General features: G+C 42.2%; 1 protein-coding gene across 1 annotated transcript in view; it reads left to right on the forward strand.

Moving 5' to 3' along the window:
• The first annotated feature begins 722 nt into the window (after positions 1–722).
• sfmbt2 (Scm like with four mbt domains 2) overlaps positions 723–22,307 on the forward strand; it is a 59,290-nt gene continuing 37,705 nt past the window's right edge. Inside the window, exons 1-4 of the mRNA XM_036517815.1 lie at positions 723–818; positions 9,346–9,504; positions 12,593–12,687; positions 15,597–15,837. Of these exons, the coding sequence (XP_036373708.1) occupies positions 9,411–9,504; positions 12,593–12,687; positions 15,597–15,837 (430 nt within the window). The 5' untranslated portion in view covers positions 723–818; positions 9,346–9,410. The remainder of the gene's footprint in view (positions 819–9,345; positions 9,505–12,592; positions 12,688–15,596; positions 15,838–22,307) is intronic.

Below are 22,307 nucleotides of genomic sequence, written 5' to 3' on the forward strand. Positions count from 1 at the left end.
CAATTGGTTAATGTGCTGGAGTAGTCTGTGTGTGTCCGTGAGTGATCCGACACGAACTAACAACACGACCATGAGTGCGAGAAATCTTGTCGGTTATAAATAATGTCTTGTTTGAAATACGCTCCGATTCCTGGGCATTTAAGGTAGTTTGTATATAAAGCATAGATAGAAAAATATATATTTTAAAAGACAAACAAAAAAGGCCAAAAAGACGCAGCCTCAAAGCCAAACCAATGCGAAAATTTTATTTCTATGTTCAGATTTCACAATATTGAAATCGACGAAAACAAACAGACCTCTCAAAGTTACTACTTAAGATGTATGACTGAGTTTATAAACCACTCCTACCACAAAATTAGAATACGAGTAATGTTCATGACTGATGTTTGCAAAGTTCAGACCATGCCTGTTTGCTCTTGTAATATTTTCTGTTTACTTTAGTTCACAAGTTTGACTTATAAACAAATAGGAACGTTGCGAAAATCCTGAGCAAATGTAGTCTGGCGCTGAAAATCGATCAACTTGCTGCGCAAACAGCAGTTTCTTCGCTTTCATAGAGGGATAAGAAAGAGTTTCTATAATGTGGGGAGGAGGGAGGCTTCTGCATTCTATAATTGGCTTAGAGCAAATTTTGCAACTGCTGTAAAGGTCAATGAAGGAGTTGGCTGGAAAATAAGCAGAAGATTTTTAGACATGCGCAGATGTAGGATGCCATATTGGAACGAAGCTTTGGCTGAGCAGCTGAAAAAGACACCGCTCGCCTTCTCCAACTGATCAAACGGGGGTTGCGAATATACGCGCTGAAAAACTTCATTAAGGTAAGACAGGTGGCTAGTGATTATTTCTTTAGGTAGTTATTTATTTCCTCTCACCGGGTTCGTCGTTTTCTCGGCGATTCAACTCGTCTGAAAGGTTTTTCCTGGTTAAAACATTAAGCTGGTCCGAGGCTGTTTTTCTAGAAACAGAAATACAGTAGCTAACAGGAGGTAAGTTGTACAAAGTGTTTTCCTAAGTGTAGTTATTCCTGTCATCTATAACAATAAAAATCGTTTGACAGTATGTTTAACTTTTGGCTTGGCCAGTACGTATTATATATTTTATTGTCAGATCATCGTTAACTGTTAAGGCGGAGAATCATTGATTGCTTAAAAATGTTATTTTTAATGTCAGCCTTGCGTCTGAAATGTGTTTATCTTTTTTTTTCCTCTTTCGTGTCTAACCCGTATGCCCTCGTTTCGATTTCAAAGGAACACCTTTCGTGTTCTGCTGCTTATTTTCATGGAACCTAAATTCACTCTTAGTGAATTCTATTTTATTACTCATTTTCAGTTGATACTCTGTAGGTGTGAACTGTGTCAGGTTCGATGCGCAACGACATCGAGAAATGCTGGGCACAGCTTGCATGTCAAACCTCTACAACATGGCGCGCTGAGGTGTGTTAAAACTGAAAATAAACACTTTGAATTGGGAAAAAATAAAACCGAGAGAGTTATCAATTCGGTTTAAGTTTCTTTAGCTATATCTGGTGGTGCTCTATTGAATTAAACACAAAGTGTGTGCGCTTCGGTGTCGTTCGTGTTTTTTTCCGCTGCAATACTTTTTCACTGTGCGAACTACTTGAGCGGAGTGCCAAATACACAATGTCCAGTTTGTCCAATAGCATTTGCACACAAAGAACGGCGATGGCAACATCTCCAGTAAATTCAGTGGATGTTTCCTGTTTCATTTTTTAAAATATACGCAGTTTACAGTGACCGTAAACAACAGTCTGTACACAGCATACTTGTGTCATTCGTTTATATTTTACATCACCAAAGTGGGTTATGTAACGCCACGAATCCCTTGATAACTGAAATATTACGACAGTTTATCGTCACCGACGTCAAGTATATTTTCGGTAATTGCATTAATTGCGCTCTAACGTGCATGCGCATTTATTTATTTTTTTTTATTCCGGAGTCAATAGTTTAGCTATGCATTATTCCAGAGGATTCTCGCTTAAAATACGTTTTTTTAAAAAATACGTGCCACGATTCAGGTTCGCCTGAAGAGTGTCTGTTGCGTCGGCCTATATACGATGCCATTGGGCTTCATAAAACGCACATCAACATACTTTGAGTGACACTTTTAATGCATATATCAGTTGGTGGAACAGTGTTTGGTGAAAGCCGCAAAGGTAGATTGGCGAAGTGCTCATGTGGTGTACAGACATATTGTGTTTTACCAATGAAACTGAATGACGAAAAGGATCAATGCACAGGTCGACGCCACACTTTAAGTGGTAAATCTTGGTTTATCGAATGGACATACAAGACCTATTGAGGCATTGACGTAAAGCTAAAGCTTGACATGCAGATAAAGCTTAACTTTATATTTATTTGCATGACGGAGGCCGATTAGACTCTCAGAATGAGGAAGTTAAATGTATTCTGGCAACTGTCCTCTTCAATTTAGTTGAAACGACTCTATGTGTGAGAGGGAGAAAAAGAAACTAGAGCTTATAAGAACAGCGGGGGAGGGAAGGTGGGAGTGCCCACTCGTGTTTTCCTATAGGTGCAGAGCTTGTGCTTCTGAAATAAAATTGGGGACGTGATAAAATTCATTTTCTGTTGTGTTATAATTGTATGAAACACCTGGCCAGGTAATTACCTAGGAGAACGCTCACATGACATTGGGGAGCACAGCGAATTCCATACATATTGAGTGTATACGCTTGGTACCCGTCGATCTTCGATATTATTGAAATGTCGGCCAGACTTGCTCGGACAATGCACATTCACCATCGGATATTTAGGAAATTCGGTTCTTGCAGGGTGTGTTGAATCGGCCGAGGAATACCTGGTTAGCTTTTGCGACAGCGAAAAGGTAAGCGACTTAATGGTCCATTAGCTTTGTGCGGGTGCAAGCTGTGAAATCAAAATAGGTGCTTTGGTGAGTTAACCTTGATCAGTAACTGCGTTATTACTCAGATCTGCTTTAGGGCCCTTCAGCGTTGCACAGATCTCTTAATACTGACTGTCGCGTTGAACTTTATACATACGTAGGCTGTTCACAAAGAGTTTTTGTCAGTGTTTGTGAAAGCTGGCAAAACTCCGCAAGACAAAACGTGAACAGGACGACAATAACTCAGACACAGATCATGCGTAGCATACGTTCACTGGCTTGTGATTGGAACACTCAATGGCGTAATTTCAACTTTAACGTTCAGTTCTGAAAAAGTAAACAATAGAGGTTCATTTTTATTATTCGAGGTTCATTTTTATTATTCGTCGTTTTTATTATAAAAACCCAAAGTATCCTTTTGGTGAGTCGTGTAATTTTCTCTAAAAAGGCTCGAAAGTAAAAAAAAAAAAATCCAGCAAAACTGCTACCAATTTTCTGTTGTAAATATAGTTTGTCGATGGATGCTGTTACCTTAAGATGATTCCAGCGTTACCATGACTGCTGTGCCGTCATTTCGTGCTTGCGTGCCAGTCCTATTCAGTGGTCCTTTAAAAACCTTTACTTGAAGAATCAACATATTTTTAAAATTCGAGCAGTTAGATTCCCAAATATAACTACGTTTTCCGCAAGCAAGATTAACCGCAGCAAACAAACACGTTGAAGGATGGGCTTTATTTTAAGAATTTCTGTAATTAGGCTCCATATCTCATGTTTGGTTATGTATAGCGCACAATTCCACACGCGTTTCCCCCTTGAAGGAAACAGATTATAAATACAAACCGCTAAACTCGTACATCTATTATTGAACACAGTTGAGAGAGGAAACAAATATATTTCACTTAACCAGCCTCAAGCTCCATAATTCGGAATACCTCTGCCCATGTTGGATTCTCCAACTGCTGCTGGTGATATAGCTGACAAATATAATAACCCACTTCTGTGTCTTGCTTTTATAAATAGTGCCATTGCTTGCTAAAAATGAATTGCAGTGCAGAATGTGTGGGACACTCTTTATTTAGGAGTTTGCTCAAACCTGCAAGAATAGTTGATTCAGGCCTCACTGGCTGAAGTCTGTAAACTGTGTTTTTTTTTTTGCTTGTGACTGTGAGTGATGGTCAGATGCAACCAAAAAATGGATTCAGGCATAAATATCAGGAGGTGTATTATTTGTTGAGTTAACCCCATGAGGAGGTTGTCATCTTGCCACCTCATATCGTTTGCAGTATTATCCTATTTGTGTTTTGCTGTGGTCTTTGTTAATTGATTGGAGTGAGCAAATTGATGTAATGATGTAATTATAGATCCAACAAACATAAGTGACAGGCTGATACGTTCCTTTAAAAAAAAAGCTGTACCATACAAAACACTGTACCATTGTGAAATGCTCACGACCAAATGCCGGGTGACGCTGGGGTATTAATCTGCCCAGAAGACTGGCATCAGTCATTGATTTGAATGAAGGACTCCTTTTGCCTGTGACAGAGGAGTCAGCGCCTCGAGCTCTGTCAGTGGGAGTTAGGCTGATGTCGATTCCCTGGCAGATCTCTCAGGGAATGTGCAGACGGGCATTGTGATGTCATCAGGTACCAGAAACTCTGTTGGGTCTTGATTTTGAGTGCCAGCTCAGTCCATACGATACGTTAACGCAGCATTGACTTCCCAGCTGCACACAGCACCAATCCTAGAGGCAAATTTTTAATAATAAGGCAGTTGTGGAATAAAAGAATAAAAAGGGTTGTAATAACTGGACTGGCCCTCCCTGGTTGTTGACACGAAACGCTATGTGTTTCTGGGCCTGCATTTTATGGCTCAGGGAATGGTTTTGTAATTTTGTAATTTGTTGTTATCTTACAATGTATCTTTCCTTTGCATAGCACACTCTTTGTGGGTGTACTGCTGGTTATTGAAGGAAACAGTTTGGATTGAGCACTTTGTTGAAGCGCACAGCGGCAGTGCCCTGCCTAGGTATCAAACCTGCAAGCCTCTGGGCTGCAAGCCCAGGCCCCTCCTCCTCACGCTGCTCTGCTGCGGTGGCAGCAGTGATGGTTTTTCATCTGAGAGGAAGTCCCGTCCCCCCCCCCCCCCCCCCCTCCAAAAAAAAAGACAAAGAACACAAGCAAGGTACAGGAGTTAATCTCTTAATTCCCATCTCATCTTCGACAAGCCGAAGAACAAAGAGGAAGGATTTTTTTTTTTTTTGGTGCGTATGGCCCCGTCCGGGCTAATCAGCATGGACGTCTCGCTAAATCTGAAGCTTTGTAGAGGATGCCAGGGTGCGGGATTAGGCCGCACTGTCTCGGGGTGTGCTGCTGGATCAGTTGACCGGACCCTCTGGGCTCCCTGCGCAGGACAATGGAAAAAGGGAATCATATCACACAGGCCAAACAGTGTCGCCACAAATATGCACCCAAAGCCTATGCGTTTGGATCTGTCTGGATACAGGTGCAGAGGTGAATTGTTGTGAAAAAAATACACATATTTCCATGGTTGCTCAACAGTGTAATCGTATGTATGTAATTGCAGTTCTGTCTTACAGCAATATGTACAAATTTGATAAAAAAGGAAATGCTTTCAGTTAAGAGCAGAAATTGCATTAGTGTGTGTTCTTCCAATGGAGCAGATGGCATTTCTGTCTGGGAGTTGTGTTGATTAAAAGTTGATGATATTGATTAACTCATGTGACTCATTGCAGAGGCTTTGAAAATCTTAATTTAAAATGCAGCCTTTATTGTGTATGTCTGATGATCAAATCAGAAGCTCAGTCTTTACCAGTCTTTACGTTCATTACAAATGTATGTCCATCCCGGCGGAATTCGGTAGGACTCTGCTTGCTGATTAATTTGATGTTTGAAGGCTCTCCGGCTCCAGTTATTTTTATGTGAGTGATGACTCACTGCAAAGAGATCTGCATTTGCTCACACTGAATGAATTATAAATGATTCCATTCAGGATTCTTAGGCTCTTCTTCATAAACATTGATTAGGCGTACTGAAAGTGGATTTTTTTAAATCTATGAACAAGTATTCAAATACACATCCAGTTGGCTGATGAGTTTTGTCATATTCCGGTATTAGAATGAATGTCTCTTCTTATCTCTAGTATTTCACAGATTCATTTTTGTGGTTCAGATCCATACAGCATATGATTTTCCTCTTAAACTGACACATTTTAATGAATGTGGACTAGGTGTTATTCGCACAAAATTGTATTGTTTCATAGTTGAGCTAGTATAATTATTTTTTTTGGCTAAGTATAGAAAGGAAATGCTACAAAGCAAATGTTGGTGCAAAGAACAGAAAGTGTAAAATAATGAGGCTTTTTTTTCTCTGAAAAATGATCAGTAATTTTACTTAATAGTTACAATTTAGCATGTGTCTGACTGGAGCTATATACATTAATTTAAATCCAAGTACTACTACTACCATTACTACTATTAATAACAATAATGACAATCATAAATTCTTCTATAATTTACAATGATTCTCACATTCATATTCTCTGTGTTTTGTACATGTTCAACTGTGCTGACAGCTTGGACAGTAAAATGTGCTGGAAAAAAATCAACTTTCTGTTTCCCTGCCAGTTTATAACCATTCCAAAGAACTTACTTCCAGTCCATTTCAGCTGCCTCCATCACCTTGTTTTCTGGTTCTCCCGTGAGTTCCGCGCTGTACCGTGCTTCCAAAATTCCCCTCAGGGACCCAGGGCCCTGAAACAACTCTGCAGTGTGGCTGGACACGGCTAGGCTAGCAAAGCCACGTTAACACATTAGCATGAAAATTCAGGCAGGGTTAATCAGTCAATCAGGCTGTGCATAAATTCCTATATGATTGTGGTTAAGAGGATAAAAATGCACCCTTTTATGGTTTTACCCCCTCCTCTTGTAACAGTTATGCTGCTTTCTGTCTGTAGAACTAGACCAATTGCTTAAAAAGCTAATCTAATCATCATAGCCAGCAGCAACAGAGCATCCTGATAGTACTGTAAAATCGTGTGTAAACTATCAGAGACGTTTTAGAAGGATACTCTATACTCCTCAGTGGTCAACATTCACAAAAATGAACTTGATCAGAATGACACCACTGCTTAACGTCCACAAAATGAGGTGATGTGTGTAAATGAGAAGAACGCAATGCATTCCCAGATGCAGGTCTTCGTACATGTGCGCCCCGTTTGTGGAAGAGGTGTTGAATTGAGCATGTTTCACAACAGTCTGTTGTCCCAGAAACCCCATAAATAAATGAATAAATAAATAAATATATAAACACAGGATACTTAAATGCGAACAGCAGCATTTAAGTAATTATTTAATCAGGAGAATCAGAAAAGATGGCAAGGATAAAGGAATACCATTAAATGTCAAGTCGGTGCTGCCAGAGATTTTTTTCGTTAAATTGGAATGAACTTACATTAACTGAAACATTTACAAAAGAAAAAACACTAAAAAGCGTCAATCACTTTGGCTCGTCTTTGAAACCTGTCATAGATTGGACTTGCAATCACCCTTTTCATGTCAACCACGCTCCTGCTGCAGTGAACACTTCATGCAAACAGAATTAGATTATGGATGTGTGCTCATACATACATACAAAAGGAGAATAAAAAGGATTTTTGTCTGACCGATGGAACCAATTTGCCCCAAATTACTCAACTCAGCAACCACTGACACATCAGAAATGCCACCCTCAGGAAATCCATTTGTTCCCTCTTTAACAACCTTTGGATCCGCTAATGCAAATTCAAGAGCAGAACTAGCTGCACAGTGCTCGCATGGGCTAGCCGGCACATTAACCCCTTGCTTTCCAGACCCAAAACTGAATAGCGGACCATACCAGACTTTGAGAACCAAGAATGACTTTGTATTTTGAATGACCATAAATGGTGTTTGTGAGTAAGATGTAGAGCAGGCTGTGCTGTTAGACCACCAGCATGTACGAGGACACAATGTTTCAGTCATACGTATTTGGAATGGGCCCTTATTTAGTTCGTCAAAGCTATGTCTGCTGTCATGGGTTTCTTTTTTGGTCCATCATTGTCATATAAGAGTTCAAGTGGAAGACGGGTCCTTGGGGTTATTCATGGTCCATTGGAGCTGATGCTGGGAGGCCTACTCTTTTTAGTGGCGTTTCCTTTGAAGATAAGCAGAATAGGGGGACGGTTAAGATGCTGTTGACTCTTTTATATTTTCATGTTATTGGTGAATGCAGTGGTGAATCTTGCAGTATCAAGCATTGAGAAGGAAAACTGGTGTATATATAACCACTCAGCGCTATATTGACTGGGAATGGCTTAGTGTAAACCTCTTAATCCAGTTGTGGAACTCCACTTCATCTTTTTTGTCAGCATACGACTTGCAGACGCTCTTCTGTTCACATTATGGGCATTTCCGCAGTAGCATTTAGCTATTGTGCCTTTTGTGTTTGGCAAATAACAAGCCATGAGATAGCTGCTGTAGTTAGTTTTTTGTCTGTATGATACAGACCATTGTATGCTTTTTTATATTTCCATCACCACACCGCAGGGTTAACAGTTCTGCTTCCTCTGTTTGAAATGCACAAAACAATCTGGGATGGCTGGGAAAGGCAAGTCACAACCTGGGAGTAACGCATTGATTGGACGTGTGGTCAAGTTTTGGATCAGTTGAAAGTTCGGCCGTGTCTCGAATCGGTTACTGGGATGAGTAATGATTTACAATTACAAAAACAAAACCTCATAAAAGGAGAGCCTAAGAACAGTGCGTGAAATAACAGATAATTAATAGCATTCATTTTCCTGCCTAAATGTGGGAGTGAAGGCAGTCTCCTTGTGGTGAGTCATTATTGACATGGAAATACCGTGGCTGCAGTTTCATATAGGGCTCTGCTTGTTCCAACATCAAATCGAAACGTACACCCACGATGTAACGTGACTCTTTGTGGAGGCTTGAAAAACAGCACTGAAAGACAAACAAATTACTGCTGTTATTACAAGGACCGAAATTAATTAGAATGTAGATTTGATTTATGTCCATCTTGTGTTCGTTTGAAGGTCTTTTAGTTAATTTTTGCTGTTGAGAATCGTGTCCTGTTTATCTTCCTTTTTAAACTGGCTCATGATGCCTTGATGCAAATTCTGAATGATGACTGCTATGATATTCATATTCGCATTCCTTGATAGACAGCTATGGTTAGAAAAGCAAAGGGTCCATAATGATTACTGTCAAACAAATGGAAGCTCTGTGGAATGACAGTATTCGTCAGAATCCCCAGTATATAAAAAGCAAGGGCAGGGCCATTCTTCAGCCCCACGTAAATAACATGAACTATAGGACCAGTTTTTTATGATTGTCACAGGGGGTTTTATGATGTCACAGGCAGGCTAGTCTTCTTGTTGACACAGAGCATGTGGGATGAACCTTTGCAGGTGGTACTGAAGGACATGCTGTGAGGTCAAGTGCGCTTAGGGGACCCGGACAACGAGAGAACAGGATGTCGTCCTCCACTGCCAAAGCTCAGGGGACATCAGCACCGGGGAAGTCTCAGAATCCGTCCAACGAACACGGGGAACAACAGGTGCCCTCAGGTGAGAGTTTGTTAGCGTGTGTGCATGTTTTTTGCTTTTGCAGCCCTTTGCCAAACAGCACGAATAGAAAGGGACGAGTCTGACGTTCACGGAAGCCCGCGGACATTAAGAGAACCGTTTCCCTCGGAACATTCTTTGTCGCACGCCTCCCTTTGTGCGTTTCTTGGAAGCGGCCAAGCTTCTCCGCGGTGTCCGGTGCAGGAGCAGTGATTTACGGCTCCGCCACCGTTCATTTCGCCTCTCTGGAACAAACAGGCGAGTTTGAGTGGCTCTGTTTTTTTTTTCCTCTCAGCCGGCTGAATGAGCGCATTTGCTCGCGGGAAGCGCAGCCCTCGCCTCCTGAGCTCTGTCATTAAACCGGGAACGTGGGCGCCACTGAAGGTGCGGATGAGAGCTGGGCCTCGGCCGGCGAAAAACCGCGCATGACTCACTTCCCAGAGATGGTGAAAACGGCGGCGAAGCCAATGGCGGCTGGCGTCTCAGGGTCCCAGTTAGCGCGTGACAATCTCGCCGCGCTCCCCTGGGTTCCAACTGCGCCACGGGACGTCACGTCAGCGATGGCGCCCTGTTTGTAACTCCCAGCATAATTCTGCGCTTGTCGTACTCAGGAGATTTTGGTTAAGAGTGTCAGAGTTTTCGAAATGTGTTGAAATTGCTCCCCTCAAGATGCAGATTTTCCCCCCTGGTGTTTTTTTGTCCTGATCAGAGGTGCTGTGGAGAAGCGTGTGGCTTTGGCGCACTTCCACGTGCTGGCTTACTCGAGTCGGCGAGCAAGCCGCGACGTTGGATGCCGTGAGTGACGCCAGTGGTATGCGAGAGGAGCAGTTTGGTCTGCGGAGCGCGGCATGGTTGTGTGTCGGCTCACGGGCTCCACCAGCAATGCCGCAACAGTTTCCGCTGTTCCGGCGTCCTCCTTCACTCGGACCACCGAGCAATGTTGACCGTAACACACGGGGAATATCAAAAATGACAGGAAAACATGGCAGATGTGATTGACAAGATGCGGCCTCAGCAAGTGTTTAGGTGGCTGGTTCAAGCCGGACTGGCGTTAAGGATTTTGTCAAAAGACCCCCTCCTCCTACAGGAGACCTGCCACTCAAAACGAAAACCCTTTTAAACCATTAAAATAACTTCATTTCTGTTTTCAAAAGCTATTGTGTGGGCTTTGTGGTACAATGGAAGTAGCAAGATGCCAGCATTTACAGTCAATTTAATGAAAAAATTTAATTTCATCACCGTAACATCAAGGCTCAATAAGTTTGCAGAGTGGTTCGTTTTAATTGAGCTCTGAAAATGTAAAAAAATAACCCTCATTCAGTAGTAAAAGATAAACTACCTCTTAAATGTGATACCATTTATATTGTGTGTAGGCCCACAGTCTGAGAGTGGCTCATATGCGTGGGGAAATTTGTGCTTACAAAAAGCATTTCGAAAATGGTACACACACCCAAATCAAGGCAAATCAAAACAGCATTTGTCTTGACAGGTAAATGTCAGTACCACTTTTTTGCCTTTACAAACACAGTTCAGCCGGTTTGGCAGCCACCACAACTGATAATAGGTAATAATAATGGGTAATAGTGTATTTGTATTGAAGGACAAATCTGTGGGCCAGAGCTGAAGACAAATGTGGCTTGAACCCTAGGGAGAGAGCTTGAAGCAATAAAGAATTGATTTGTTTGGAGTCCTGTCCATCATGGCTGTAGAACATATTTGTCTGTCTGTTTTCATCAGGAACATAGTTATTTAATTATCGGCAACACTGGAACTGTCTGCTAAATGTCAGATTCACTGATTCAGAGAATGAGCTCATAAATGTCTGAGCTCAAAATGTCATAAATAAATGCCATGAACGAAATCTCACCGTATTTGTTTATTCATCGAAAGATTTAGGGTAAATGTAAAATCCATAAGGCCTCTGCATGTCTGTGGATGTCCTCATTTAAGATGACTGTGGGTAGTGTGTTATAGTATTACTACATTGACAAATTTACTGCAGCAGTTTTCCCTGTGTTCTTAATTGCGTTATGTTTGTGTTATTTATTAAGTTATGCGTGTGTCATTATTCTGACTCAGTGTTTTATGCAGTATGAGCTCACTGCCACACCTGAAGACAAGACATTTGTCAAGGTTGTGTTGAACACAAATAAATTGACATTTGCAGTTGTTTTATTATCCACTTCAATAAATTGACATCAAACCCACCACCAGAAAGCTCTGAGCCAATAGCACGTGGAATAAAATCTATAATGTGATTATGCAGCAGTGTATTTTATGCACTACAATGTGCAGCACTTATGTACTTACGATATCACATTATTACATATTATGCTGTAATTACATGATTTATTTTACTATGATAGTATCAGTAGCTGTAAGTGGAGGGGAAGGGCAGAGTAAGCACATTACAAGCCAGGCTGTGTGCTGTTGTATGCTTTTGCTGTTTTTATTTTTTGTTTTTTTTAACAATGTGTCACACGGGATGAAAGTAAACATACTGATATTGGACAGACATCTCCTGTCAGATGTTAGAGTTGACATTGTGTCTTTCCTCCCTGAAGTGATGACGTCATTGTGGTGATTGCGGCGACGTTAATCTCAGCATTGCTTTGCTCTCATTATTTTGGGGAGCCTGAATGAGGCTGTTTCTGAATGTTTCTGAGGCCTGATCACTGTATCAACTGCTGTGTTTCATTTTATTCTTAATACAGAGTAGTTATGTCATGTTATATTCTGATTATGCTAATAGCAGTTACGTTTCATTGTATACAGGATTGTGTGGACTGTGGCTATGTGTTATGGTATACATATTGTGCTGATTGGTTGTGTATAATTAGATTCCTATTGAGATGACTGGTTATTATTTATTATATTCATACTGTGTTGATTGTGATTGTGTAGTTTGACTCATACTGTGTTGACTGTGTTTATGTGTTATTATATTATATTGTGTTGACTGTGGTTATGTGTTACTGTATTTACACTGTGTTCACTCTGGTTATGTGTTATATTCATTTTGTGTTGACTGTGGTTGTGTGTTATTGTATTTATATTGTGTTGATTGTAGTATAACTGTTCTCTGATGCAGATGTGGAGTCCATGGAGGAGGAGGCAGAGTTTAACTGGGAGGAGTACCTGGAGGAGATGGGGGTCAGCGCTGCCCCCCACACCTCATTCAGACATGTGAGGAAACGGCCGTACATCCTTTAAATGCATGGGAGGGTGTACCTGTGTGCACATTGTGTCTTTCTCCACATTGGAAGTGCTTGCTGTGTCTAGTCTGATTTCTCCCATTAGATGAGTTAAGCTTTATTTTGGTTATTTATTTATTTATTTCATATAAAATGTCCATTGCATGGTAGCTCATGAGTTCTGCACATGTCCTTGATGCTGTACAGTAACATTTGGGACAGATGATTTATCAAAAATTTGTTTTCCAGATTCTATTACAAACACACTAGGGAAGAGCGCTGCAGTGAGCTTTTTTACAATTATCTTCTATTTTGTATTTTCTACAATAGTTTTACCAAATGTGACACCACAGTGCAATACCACATGGTAATACCACACTGTCCACACCAGAAATAAATGCCGGCAGTTGATTTTCTCATGTTGGGACTTCATTTATAATAGACCACTATGGGGAGCGGAAGCTACTGTACACGGGAAAAAAGATGCAAATACATTTCTCCTTGAGCTAAAGGGTGGAAGATAGACTAGCAGAGAGCAAAAGCAAGGCATGTTTGAGTGTTGCAAGTAGTGCCATTTTGAAGGGCGTTGAAGCAAGCTGGCATTAATCACAGACGTGCTAAGATCCCATGTTTGACACCGAAACCCGAGTTTAAGAGAATTGAGGAATCTGAGTGGCTTTGTGTTTGAGGAGCGAGGGAGATATATGGAGAGAAAGGGGGGAGTTTTTGGAAAGCCGGGCCACTGGCGACCGACAAATCTAATAACTGCAGGGTTGTAAATTCACACGCACGACAGACAACGTAACATCAGTGGAGTCTCTGAGGGCATGCACGTTAGGACGAGCCAAGCAAGGGTGTTTGCTCTAAAAATCAGTGGAACAGCTGCTCCTCTGCGTATGTCCCAGCGTGAGACCTGACCGCATGCGAGATATGCAAAACTGCATTCTCAATGGGAAGAGAGGCTTTCTGACTGAGATTTTCATATGTTTACACATATCGCTAATAACAGGCCGTAAGGAGCCAACCGATGCATGTGGCCCGATGCAGTCGTGACCACTTCTTCATGTGTGGTTAGTGGTGTCCTGTTTGTGCAACTTTTCACACCACTTCATTAGATTCACTTTGTAAGTTGCTCTGGATTAAATGTCTGTTAAATGATAATAGTGATAATCGTGTCTAAGAAGTAAGTGATTATCTGATTTTAAGCATTGTGTATGATAGGGTAATCCTGCACAGTTAAGTGGATTGAGTTACTGCGCTGAATATGGAATTCTTAAGATGTGATATTCAGGCTTCAGGCTGTTTGGAACTTAGCTGGAAAAGCAGTCGATATCAGTTCCACAAGGGTCCTCTTCTCAGGCTGAAAAGCAGAACTCTGCTTGCATTCTCAGCAGCTTTGCCCAGCTATGTGATTTTGCAAGAGGAGGGAATGAAAAATATTTTTCTCGGCTGTGTCATAAGTTGAAAAACAATTTTATGTGGTTTTAATTTGCCAATTGAAACCACATAAAATGGTGTTTCAGATGGCGTTGTCTTCGATGCAAAGCTGTGGTTGAAACAGGCTTTGAAAATTCCCCCACTGTGGGTCTGTAGCCACGTGTCCTTGCCCCAGAGAAGTGCTTCGATCATAAACAAATTTCGCAGCAATGCCTCCTTAATGCACTGAGCAGCCTTCTTTATCCAAAGGGACTTGCTTTATAGACTTATACCTTATTCAGGGTCCTGTTATCACTGCTGGACTTTTACTGTGGTTCACGTGAAGCTTGTGCAAACACACAGTAGCAATCAACCTGACAGAGGATTTGAACTGGCAACCCTCTGTTCTCAATTTTGAAACTGAAACCGGAAGCCTGTATTCCACCCGAGGGCAGTTCACTGAAAAACTTTGTTTGAAAGTTTCCCTTGCTGTCATCGCTTCGCATGTATTAGTCATCGGACCTTTTCTTTTTCCCTGAAAAAAAATCAGCAAGTGAACAGCAGGGAGAATGTCTTTTTGGCCATGCCAAGCATACTGTGACTCAGTGGCCTTCACAAGTTTGATTTGTAAGTGCTTTGTATGTCTAACCGAACACTGTCCCCAGATTTCATTTCCACACAGAACCGCACTAGGCTCCTTTTAAATGTGTGCTGACTGGGTACGAGCTCTTCTATCCTATCCTATTCTATCCTAACTGCCTCATCTGTGTCTCACCTGTGTCTCATGCCCGGCTTGCTCAGCAGTGTTCCTGTGCAGACCAAGCAGTGATAGAGATTCGTGTTGTTCCCAAGTTACAAGTCATGAACAGCGGGGTGGACCCAGGCTGTGGGCGGGGATTCATGTACAGTGGAGACACAATACCACTTAATAAACATGGGTAATAAATTAATAACTGTGACGACATCAGCCAGTGACCTTTTTTTGTCCTACGCCCACGACTTGGCAAGCCTTCTTAACAGCAAAGGTTACTGCAATTCATCTCCACCGAGCCCCGATGTTTTCTCTTAAATGTCCTTACTCTTGTGACATTTTTAATCCAAAGTGATTTGTGCAGTTCTGTGAGCTATTCAGCCATGGCAGTCTCTTTAGTTCCCTTTGTAAGGGGCTCCATTACAGTCATTATTTGATCCCACAGCCATCAGGCCCTGAGTTCAGGACCCTAAATGCTGTGTTCAATGCAGTAAGTGCAACTCCTCTTTGAGGTTTTTTGCCTGAAAAATTATCACTCTGAATCGCAGAAGATTCAGTGGGGCGAGCATACAGTGTATGAGTGTCCTTCACACTGCAGTTCCCTTTATGACATCACAATTGGCAGCTGGCTCCCTGCAGCTTTAGGTCAGCCCAGAACACACTGTGAAGCTGGAGGCAGCCAATCAGAGCAGCTCTGTTTGTGAAATATGGGTCTCCGATTGGTTCCCCCTCAGGTGGAGATCAGCCTGCAGAGCAGCTTCCAGCCCGGAATGAAGCTGGAGGTGGCCAACAAGAGCAGCCCAGACACCTACTGGGTGGCGACCATTATCACCACCTGTGGCCAGCTCCTGCTGCTGCGCTTCAGCGGCTACGGCGACGACCGCAAGGCCGACTTCTGGTGTGACGTCATGACCGCCGACCTGCATCCCATTGGCTGGTGCGCCCAGAACAACAAGGTCCTCATGCCCCCAGAAGGTGAGCGCACAAGAACTACTAGCACAACTAGCGAATGGCTTCTGAAGCTTCTCATTTGATACCATCCCCCTCGGATGGAGAGTTATCCCTCAGGGAAATAATTACAATAGATTTAGGTAACATTCTGCTGGGTGGACGCTCTAAATCAGAGACACTTACAGTTTACCTTACCTGACTGGGATACAACAGCAGTGGCCCTGATAATTGAACTGCCAGCCTTTGGGTTACGTGCCCTGTTCCTACCACCATGCCCGTAGACATCAAATGAAATATGTGATTAGTGGTCCCTGAAAAACATGAGTGGAACCACCTGTCCATTCAGTGCAGTCTGATGAGTCGTTCATTTACGCCATGGAGCTTGAGGAACATCTCTCACTTTTTAATGAAATAGCAGTTTTATTAAATTTGGGCTGGGCAGCAGGGGTGGCTGATGACCTCCAAATAGAGAAGCCCAAAATTTCTAGCATTTCTTGTAAGTCCTTGATATACATTCTAGTCCTTTACCTGTTGGCAGCTAATTCCCTTAGTCTTAATTACATTTTGTGTTGGTGTCCTGTTTTATTATGTAACAAAATTGTACACTGCTTACAGATCCATCTATATTTGACCTATTGAACAATTAGATTTACTCTTTGTTCTCTGTAATTGCAACCAGCAGTTGATCTGCGCTCTCTACACTCCACTTTCATGAAAATACAATCCTAAACAGTTTATTCACCAGCCTCTGTTGGACTTTGCCCTCAAAGATTGTGTGATATGTAATTGCCGGACAATCTACTCCTTTATGTTCAAAACTGCCACCTTGGTAATGATTAAATTGACTGTATTAAAGTGAACTCTGTCTTATGTCAGAGGTCTCATGTAACACAGACGAAACAAACACAATCACATGATAGACTTATGCAAAAGGGGGCTACCTGGCAAGGACTAGAGATTGTTCGGGCAGTTGGCACATTAGCTTTCATACAGGACAAATGCCAGCAGGTTGAAAGCAGTAGATCAGTTTAACGTTGAGATCTCTGCCTCCTTCATTTGAAGCTTGTGAGCCACTTTTATGCAATTCAGTGGACACCCCTAGCCTCTGTCTGGAGCCGATGAATGGGATGTTTGTGGGCCGTCTGAGGTAAAAGTTTGGGCACCCTGGGAAAGTCTTTGTGTTAAGGTCCGCATTCATGCAGACATGCAAAACCTGCAGGCTTGCAGTGCTTCATATGCGGAGGGAGGCAAGAGTTGAATAACGCATGACACAGTGGCAAAGTAACAGGATGGAAAAAATCAAGTCTTATAGAGAGCTGTTAATTTGCAACAAATGTCACCTGGCTACAGTAGCTAATACATTGCTCATATGTGGAGACATTAGCTTGCCTAGCAGATCCTCTTACTAGTTTAGGTTTTTGCATGATCCATTTATACTGCTTGAAGCACCTTGCCCGAAGGTACCACAGCAGTGTCTCATGTAGAGGTTGAACCAGCAGCTTTTGGGTTATGAGCCCTGCTCCTTACCCATGTGTACAATGCACTGACTTGCATGCCAGAATCAGCCAGCCATGCAGAGAGTTTCGGCCTGCGGTCTTGCTGAGCACGTGCTAGTGTATTTTTCCTTCTGCAGTCATCACGTTAGGATGCCTTATTTACCCATTAAAGGCTCCCCAGAGGACTTAAGGAAAACATAGAATGCCATGACATTCAGTCACATCAGTCAGTTTCAGGAGTGTTGGTACGGATATAGTCACTTGTCAACAATCTCGAATGTACCGGGATCTCGAATGTACTGGATTTTAGGAGAAAAGAATCAAGCATGCTGCAGAAATTAAAATGTGACCAGATCTACCTCCAGAAGTGTTCTTTGAGTCTAGAATGGATTAAGAGCAGTATTTCTGATGACCTCCAGATCTATATATTTCCATTATGGTGTGAACTTCTTCACTGATATGTTAGTCCTTTCATGTTTCAGATGTTTTGATGTTAATTGTTTTGGGTTATACCCTGTTCAGTGTTGAAATAAGATAAGGTAATCTTTGGATTACGTAATGATGACATTGTGGTTGTGATTACAGAAGCTGTGTGTGTGTGTGTGTGTGTGAGAGTGTGGGAAGGGTGGTTCAGGGAAGGCTTTTAAAAGTCATAGTCTTATGATGTCCACCTGACACTTGAAGCTGAGGGTCTGGGTGCTTTATTTTTCAGTGTGTCTCAGTGGAACATCCAGGAGAATGGGTTATGTGACTCTGTCACAGGTTAGATTTCAGAAGGAGCATTCAGAATTCAGTCATTACCAGTTTACTGATGGTTTGGGTGCATGATTTCTATCTAAGTAATTTGTAATGTGTCATCTCCCTCACACTGTTGTACCAGCCAGAATTCAATGAAAATGACAAGAAAATAATTCTTGTCTGCAGTTAAAGGTGTTATGGATGCAAGAGCCAACTTCAGAAAATACTCTGTCCACTTTCCCCAGCATCCAGCATGTAGAGATGAGTGATATTTTTCAGTAATTCTCCTGAATTTTTAATTTAATAAATGAGTAACTGAGAAGCCTAGGACCCCAAAAAGTTTGGAAAAAAAGGATTTTACCTTTTATCTCTAAGCACAGTTAAGTAAAAATGTATGACCTGCCGTGATACATTCACTTGGAATTCTAACCACAGTCACAATCTTTCTTAGCTGCATAAACTTGTGATTCATCTGCCTTGCGTCTTTCTATTTATATTTTGAATAGTTGAGCATAGGTTTGCAGCTATTGGTAAGGAAAGTGGTGTCATGCTTTGGCATTTTTTGAGTAACCATCCCAGCTGCATTGTCACAATTCTCTTTATCTCTTTTTGTTTCTCAGATAACGTTTACCTAAGAAAAGGTAAGCAGTGCTGTCAGCCTCCTAACTCCGCCTACCTGCTCATGCCAGCTGTGTAACAATAGAACGCATGTCTCTTATCTTTTTTTTTTCTGCATTCAGATAAGCAGATTCCATCAGTCTGTTTGATTTCATCTTCTCCTTACTGCATGTCTCGCTGTCTGTTCTTTTTGTGTCGGTCACTCCAGTGTCCCTCCTCGTTCCTTTGGGAATAGACATGCCTGCTTGTCACTGCTGCAGAGATAGCAAGCATGGAACTCCCTTGCTATAACGCCCTTTCAAAATCTGGACACGAGTGAGAGTAGCCACTGGTGCAATGTAATGGTTTATGACTTTATAATGAAGGAACACCAGGTGGTACATGTGTGCACGGTTTCATTTCTTTGAAATTAAAGGTTACACTTCTGAGTACATTGAACAGGTTGCTAGTTATGACACATTTCCATCTGTAGCTTGTAAGTTTGTCTTTGTGAACTTTTCCAAGACTTTAAACTCAGAGTGACACGGTCTGGAGGGTAAGGTGCTGGCGGGGACTGATGATGTCATAGAACTTGAAGCAGAGAGAGATGGGAAATGTAGTCAAACTCATCATACCATCCCCTTCCTCTGGGCAGGGTGTTGCTCACAGAATCTGACTTAGCTCTCTGTCTGATGTAGCCTTCAAATGCTTCTCCTGTATCCTGAATGGATGTATGTACGCAGAGAGAACCAGGTGCTCCAAAAGTCCATGAAATAAAAGAAACGGCTGCCATTAACATACTACATGTTTACATATAGTAATTTACTAGATGCTCATACATATTTATTTGAGTGACTTAGAAAATGCAAGCAACGTAGCTCTGCTAAGAGCTGAGAGGACACTAAATCATGTGTCACAATCCGATAGTAGGAGTCCTTGCATAACCCACCATGTTCTGTTGTCATGCTGTCACAGAAAGCTCAGGAGGAAGTTTGAGGACACAGCAAATTAGTTTGAGGATATAGCATGCATATTTCAGACTTGGAGATGCAGTTTGAGCAGACAAGTCTTCAGTGTACAGTGGAAGACTGTCCGTCATTAAGCAGTGACTGTTTTGGGGAGCTCATTTCACCACTGGGGGGCCAGAGGAGAGGATAGACGTCACCGAGCGGATGGACCCTTTTGGAGAGGGATGACAAGGTGCCCAGAAGTTGTGGAGTTTTCATTGGAGAGTTATCATTACTTTTGCTTTGTATTTGGTTGCCAAATGCGGGTGGTGTTATTTAGGTTGTGTCGAATATGTGAAGCTGGTGTTGTGCAGACATAGCTGGGCATGGTCAGCAGTGGATTGTGTTCTGAGCTGAACAGGCTGAGGCAGAGTTTCAACATTTCCTTGCCGGTTCCTGCAATGTGCTGGCTCTCTACTCTCATTACATGCATTTCCTCACCCTGGAAATGAGCTGAGAGGATTTTACAGGCCCAGCTAGGCAGAATAACAGGGCAGTGGTACCTGCTGAGCGGTCAGAGGGGCAAGGTAACACAAGGTTTGTGATAATCGGTGGTTCCTTCTACACATCATTCTCATTTAATTAAGTGTAAGATTAGAAGGCAGTACAGGGGAATACCGGACCGTATACCAGCATCTCTGGCAATGGTAACATAACCTCGATATCCATGCAACACAGTAGAAACATTATCATATTACCTTAGCTCCACAGACGTGTTGTGCGAGCAGTGTGCGCTGTAGCTTCTGTTCCTCTCTCGTCCCTGTTGGAAGCAACATGGCATGCATCATGTCTATTTCAGTTGATGATGGTGATGATGATGATAGCAGTGGACACACTCGAGCAGTGCTACTGAAATTCTTTTCAGCGGGAAGAAAAATCTTCCAGCACCAGAAATAAAAATCTAAGCTGCCTCGGGACAGTAGAATCCTAGCCCGTGGTTTGCCTGTTTGTTTGGGGAGTTGCACAGCGCTACGACTAAATTCAGAGCTAAACCGACACTGCAGTACGTAACTGCTGAACAGGTGCATCTGGGAGATAAATGGGGTATTGCGCAAGGAGGAAGAAAAGGACAAAAAAATGAGAGAGACACGGGCGCTGTTGCACGTTCAATGGAAATGGCCCGTCCGTCGACGACTGCGCGGAAACTCAGTCTGAATCTATCCAAAGAGTTCAAAGGAGCCGGGGTTGCATAGCAACAGCCGCAGACTCGCTTTGTGGCGCTGCACTTCCTGACTTTGGAGGGCGAATCCGTATTCGTTGGCTTGTCGGCCCGAGCTTTGCCACTGGCCACCTTACATTGGCACCAGGGCGCTTGAGGCAAATCACACCACTCTGGCATGGCACAGTGGTCTGGCCCCGTAATCCCTTCACCCCCTCCGCTTCTTAGTCCCTCCTGATCACTGTAAATAAGAGATTAACTCGCACTTAGCTTTCCTGGACAAATAAAGGTTAAGCAAACAGATGAGACAGTAACTCAGGACCGAAATCCAGCACCCAGCTACTGTCTTGTCAGAGTACAATCACCAAGTCCAGTGGGTGGTTGCATAATGCAGTTTAAGGCAAGCAATGATACTGGTACTATTTTGCCTGTGAGAGTAGTGTAAAATAAGTTTGTCCATTGGATATAAATGTAGGCTGACAAAATTTCGCCCAGTGAGTTAGCCATACCCTCACTTTAAACTTGGGTCTGTGTTAACAAGGCAGGAAAATGTTATTAGCTAAATTTTAGAAGCAGTTCCAGGGTGACATTTTTTCTGTATCTGTGTTATATTTCCAGTTTTACTTCATTTTGTTGTTGTTTTTGTTGTTTCCAGTCCAAGTTCAATCTGTAAGTTCTTTTGAAATGATATTGCTGAATGGCTCCTCCATTAATGTGCTCAGTGTCTGCCTCAATTGCTTCCCCTCCTTCATCTTTTCTGGCTGCTTAGACTACAGCGAACAGAATAGTTGCCTGATTGGCTGCTGCAATTGCCTTATCTGGTTCTGCAGCTAAAGTCAGATTAAAAATACAAGAAAACAAATTGGCTCTCTGCTTCTGTTGTCTTTTCACTTTATTTTTAAAGCTTTAGTTTTTTTTTTTTTTTTTTTTTTTACATCTAGCTAACTAGAGCTTTTCTAAGCCAACAGCTGACTAGCTGGCCAGGTAACTAGAGTAGCAGCTAGTACACCTTGTTTGTGTGGAAAAGGACAGCAAAACTTTGAAATCATCCAATCCCATTTCAGTTGAACACATTGCAAGTTACTATTACCCTTGCTAGCTAGAACGCTTCCAGCTTGCCTAGCTGAACAGTAAGAATGATAACTGCTTATGTAAGTCATGCTTATGCTTGTTTAGTTTATTTGTGCTTTATATGATCAGTGATATTAGATGAATAATCTAGGTGTGACTTCCTGTTTAGTCATTGACTCCAGGCTACAATTTATGCAGCCAGCCATGTTTCGTAGCATCTGGAAAATTCCCATTCCAGAACACATTTATGTTCCCATTCTAGAGCAAGTGTGCATTCTCATTCCAAAATGTTACATTCCCTACTTACATTCCCATCCTCGGTTACATCCTCACCTTAGGATCCATCTACGTTCCTGTTCCAGAACATGCTTACGTTCCCCCTCATGAGTCCATTTGAAATGACATTTTACGGGGGTGCTTGAGATG

This window comes from Megalops cyprinoides, chromosome 23 (assembly GCF_013368585.1).
Source record: "Megalops cyprinoides isolate fMegCyp1 chromosome 23, fMegCyp1.pri, whole genome shotgun sequence".
In the NCBI taxonomy this organism is placed as follows: Eukaryota; Metazoa; Chordata; class Actinopteri; order Elopiformes; family Megalopidae; genus Megalops; species Megalops cyprinoides.